Source organism: Drosophila eugracilis, unplaced genomic scaffold (assembly GCF_018153835.1).
Source record: "Drosophila eugracilis isolate 14026-0451.02 unplaced genomic scaffold, ASM1815383v1 contig_2154, whole genome shotgun sequence".
NCBI lineage: Eukaryota > Metazoa > Arthropoda > Insecta > Diptera > Drosophilidae > Drosophila > Drosophila eugracilis.
In genome coordinates this window covers 8,810,687-8,815,788 of record NW_024573038.1, presented here as the reverse complement: position 1 = coordinate 8,815,788, position 5,102 = coordinate 8,810,687, and the positions used below count along the sequence as shown (strand labels likewise).

At 44.1% G+C, this 5,102-nt stretch overlaps 1 protein-coding gene across 1 annotated transcript; it reads right to left on the bottom strand.

The window, feature by feature from the left end:
* Nucleotides 1-2,077: 2,077 nt before the first annotated feature.
* LOC108113943 (fork head domain-containing protein crocodile) lies at nt 2,078-4,253 on the bottom strand. Its single transcript, XM_017224653.2, has one exon. The coding sequence runs from the start codon at nt 3,949-3,951 to the stop codon at nt 2,437-2,439; it is 1,515 nt and encodes a 504-aa protein (XP_017080142.2). The 5' UTR covers nt 3,952-4,253; the 3' UTR covers nt 2,078-2,436.
* Nucleotides 4,254-5,102: the final 849 nt, after the last annotated feature.

The window sequence follows — 5,102 nt, the reverse complement described above, 5'->3', positions numbered from 1 at the left end:
AAAGAGAAAATCCAGGCTTTGGGTAGAAAAACAGTTTGGAATCCATATTTAGTAGATTTTTGTTATGAGAAGTTCAGAGATAGGAACTAAATGGTCCTCCATTTAAAGCTTGTGGCTTATAAGAACCAAATTACCTGCTACAGAGTGTAGATCACTTGGCTTTAAAAACCCTCAAAATAAACCCCAGCTCTGCCGCTCAGTGTAGACCCCATTTAAAGCTCACTTTCAGGCCTACAGACTTTGGCACACTTTTGGCTGGCACTTGAGCGCCATTCACATGCCACCCAGCCAGGTATTCCTTTGTTATGGCTACGATCAGACAGCCATAGCTATTGACTTGGCTTTCAAGATGTGTCCGCCATTGAAAACAACAGAGATATCCCCCCTTTCTTCCCTCCTCTGATGTACAACCATGGGTCAAGCTGCGAAACACCTGAGCGGAGTTTAGCCCACAAATCGAGAGACTCCACTGAGGGCGAACTCAATGCCGCGGTGGCGCCAAGCGGAGCTTACTCAAGTGACAATGGCGTCGTACAACCTCAAGACGAGACCATGACAAGCTCCTCTATCATCATCATGAACAACATCATAAGTCATCGCCCAAATCAGCCATCAATCAATGGTCAGCCATCTATCGATCTTTTTTGGCTCTTTCGATCGATCGATCTCGTAACTGGTTTGCTGGCTAATAAGCTGAAAAGAGTTGTCTTTCTTATTTTGCACGCGTTATTAATGTTGCGCAGGTTGGTGTTTTACTTTCTACCAATTTGCAGCGATTGTCTGGCAATTAGGAGCAGTCGCTAGGAAAAACTGTGGTTGAAGTTTGCTTAACTAAAGATTTGTAATTTAATGGCTATTGTTGGGCGGCGGACTGAGTGAAAGCTATATTTTTTCATGATAAATGCCATGTTAGGGGAAATATAACAAAAAGTGGTTCTTTGGGTTATAATAGGATGTCTCTTAGTTGAGAGAATGGATTCTCAATGGACTATTAAAGAAGTTCTGAATAGTTTATAATGTATGAGATGCCTTTGCTGGGATAAGTTAAGGCCAACAGAGTTCTCGAACTTTTTATGATCAGAGATAAAATTCTTAAGATTTGAGTTTTAAGTAGTATAGTTGTAGTAAGTAGTAGTAGTAAATAGTAGTAGTAAATATTTTTAGAAATAAATAGCAAAGTTGAGGCCAATGGAATTCTCAACAGAACTGGTAGTAGTAAATAGTAGTAGTAAAAAGTAGTAGTAAATAGTAGTACTAAATAGTAGTAGTAAATAGTAGTAGTAAATAGTAGTAGTAAATAGCAGTAGTAAATAGTAGTAGTAAATATTTTTAGAAATAAATAGCAAAGGCCAATGGAATTCTCGATAGAATTAGTAGTAGTAAATAGTAATAGTAAATAGTAGTAGTAAATAGTAGTAGAAAATAGTAGTAAAAAAATATTTTGAGAAATAAATAGCAATGTTAAGTAGTAAAATTAAGATCAATTCAAAAGAGATAATATCTAATTTATTTGCAATGAAATCTGCCTGATAGACGGATCCCTCAATTAGACACTCGCAACTCCATTTGCAAATCCATCAGAACTGCAGCCACCTGATCGCCTTCATATGACATGATACCTGTTTACCTGTTACCAAGAAAGCCATTACCATCTTCCAATGACAATTAGCTCGTTGAGTCAGCCATTCAGAGCTCGAAATGGACACGGCTTGAATAATTATTTATCTAGGAATTCATGGGTGTTAGCTAGCCAGTTTCGGGCTAAAAAGTCTGTTTTGCCAGAGTGCTAAATGACCAGATGGAAAGGCCATTCCAATTCGTAAAAAGTAATGGAAAAAAGTCTTAAGTAAAAGTAAAAATAAAACACACGATTTGAGATATTTTAACATATTTTCAATACACTTTTTTGTTCGGCTCATATTGGTTTTGTGTACGCTAATTTTTTGATAATTAGATTATAGCTACGATTTAGTTTTATAATTTATTATTGCTTACGTGGGCTAGGCTAGTGTACTAAACGATAGATCCGATGCGGTAGTTACTTTCATCTTTTTACTTTCTTTTCTTTTGTTTTGTTTAGTTTTTTTTTTTAGTTATTGACAAAATGCGCTAATTTAAGTTTATATTCTGTGTAGCAAAACCTCATCACAAATTGCATAGCAGACGATTGGGACTAAGCCTAAATTCGATAACAATTACGGGCTAAAATTACAAATTACAGTTAATACAATAATGCGTTTTAGCTTAACAACTAAACTCCCTCTCTCTCTCACCCCCCGCTCCCACCCACTTCGTATACAATCGCAAAACAAGTTGGAAAACAATAAAAGATCTGAGATACAAGATTCTGGATGCAGATGATGAATCCTAGAGCTGTGGTTCGTTCTATATGGTATATTTACAGGAATATACAAGAGAGCCCAGCTATCCCTCAGCTTAGACCCCGTACTTGATGCCGTACTCCTGGTAGTGACCCACATGTGGTCGGTAGTGGCTCAGGTTGCTCAGCTGGCCCAGCTGGCCCAGGTTCCCGCTTAGAGCCGCATGATGATGATGATGATGATGATGGTGGCTACTGATCACCGCCGCAGCGGCTGCCGCTGATGCCGCTGCCACAGATGCGGAGGCAGGTGGACTAGCGGATTGAAGGCTACCAGTTGGACTTCCCGTATCCAGTTGACAGGATTGATTCTGCTCGAAGATCATGTCACGGAAACCCAATGCAGAGGTGGGACTGCTGGTCAGCACACTTGAGGTTCCACCGCCACCGCCTCCATTGCCCACTCCATTGTGGTTAAGTACACTGCTGCTGTTGTTGTTATTGTTGCCCGGGTGGGTGGGTGTGCCCTGCTGGCCATTATGAGGAAGTGGTTCCGATGGCGGGGTCTCCGGGGTGTACCAACCTCCGTGCGCGGGTCCATGGGGCGTTGAGATCGTGGTGGGCGAATGTCCAGAGGATTGGCCACCAGCTCCCTGACCGCCAGGCGTCAGAGGATGGGCTACATGCGCCACATGACGTTGCAATTGCTGGGCATGATGGGCGGCGGCGGCATGGTGGGCATGATGCATCTGACTACTAGCCACCGTGGCCAGGTTATCCTCATTCAAATGATAAGGATAGGCGCTGTGATGGATACGCGGGTTGTAGACATTCATCAAGGAGTCCACGGTGAAACCGGGATGCTCCACACCACCGCCGGCCAAGTGATTCATCTGGGCCAAGCTGTCGTGACAGGAGTTCAGCATGGCAGCGTGGGATACATCCTTGCCGCTTAAGCAACCCAGATCCATCAGTGGTTCCTTCTTGAAGTGCGCTGCATGGGCAGCCATGTGCTTGGCCTCCAGTATACCATTGGTCATCAGCTTAAGGGGCTTCATCTCGGCCAGCTTCTCGTTCATCATGGCCTGTCGCTTTATGGCCTCCTCCTTCTCCCGCATCACATCCTTCTTCTTGAAACGACGACGCCGCCGGAGGAAGGAGCCATTGTCGAACATGTTGTACGAATCGGGATCCAAGGTCCAGTAGGAACCTTTGCCGGGCTTCTTGTCATCCCTGGCCACCTTGACGAAGCACTCGTTCAGGCTAAGATTATGCCGGATGGAGTTCTGCCAGCCTTGTTTGTTGTCCCGATAGTAGGGAAACCTCTCCATGATATACTGATAGATGCCATTCAAGGTGACCTTCTTGTCGGCCGCATTCTGTATGGCCATGGCTATCAGGGCTATGTAGGAGTACGGCGGCTTCACGATCTCCTTGTTCTGATGCGGTGCACCCAGACCGTAGGCACTGGCCGAGTACGGATAGCGGGAGTACTGGTCGTATGCGTAATGTGCCGCCGCTGCTGCCGAGGCACTGCTTGCCGCCGCCACTGCCGAAGCTGATCCGTACCCGGCGGCGGTCTGGGCATAGTGGCGGGTAAAGGAGTTCTGGTCGCTGAATAACGTATGCATGGCGGCGATTCCGGCGGATTTTCTACTCGATTTTCCACTGCCGCCTTGTGGTGTATTTTCAAATTTTCTTTTTTAACTTTTCTTTTGCTTTGTTTTTTATGTTATTTTTGTTTCTCGAATTCAATCACTTCAACATTTGCTGCTTCTTATTATTACTAGCGATAATATTTGCTTAAACAAGTCGGGCACATAAGATATATGTATATATATATATAGGTAGATATCTAGATATATATATATATATATGGTTTATAGGGGAAATGGGAGCGCAGAGCGAGCGCAGAACCGTTCGGTATAGTAACACGTCTGATACTGAATCTGTGTAACTGAAATAACACACAGCTCGCATCGAGCAGAAGCGTTTGCAGTCGGCAGAGCGTCGTCGTCGTCGTCGTCGTCAGTATCAGAAAGTATCTGTATCTCTGTATCTGCTGCCACGAAAGTATCTATGTGCTGTATCTGTATCTGCAGCCAACCAACGATGGCTGCCACTCGCAGTCAGTAAGTGAAGTGTATGCTACACATACACTTGCAGCCTAAAGTATCTATGTGGTAATGCGAGAGAGAGAGAGTGAGAGAGAGATAGAGAGAGTGAGCGAGAGAGAGTAAGAGCCAGCGGACGCCATTCATGGTTTTTTTTCACAGGGGAAAATAGTTAGTTAGCTAGTTAGCCACGCTGTGTGTCCTTTCAACCACCACCCACTTCCCCCCTCTTGAGTTACCCCTTGTTTTTGTTGTTTAAACTAATGCTTAAAATACGGCCTAGCCTGCTCTCTCCCTTGCTCTACCATCTCTGAGATACAAGATACAAGCTGCTGTACATGCTAGAGCGAGTGAGGAACATTTAGTTAAGGCACCTGGGAAAGCCAACAGCACAAGTGGGTGGTAAAAAACAGGGCTGAAGTCATCCTACCCATCTACCCACTTAACTCCCTCTCTTTCTGAGTTCAAGCATAAATTAGTGGACAAAGTTTTTTTTCGTTTCCAGCTTAAAGTTCGGGTTTTCTTTCAGGGCGGGCCGGGCAGGGCTACGAAAGTTGTCTGCTAATTTGCAGTTTGATGGATTTTGTATGGCCAAGATGTTGAGGGCCAAGTTATGGGCCACGTTTGAAGGTTGTTTTCGTTTTTTTTCGGGCCTGGAATTAAGTATT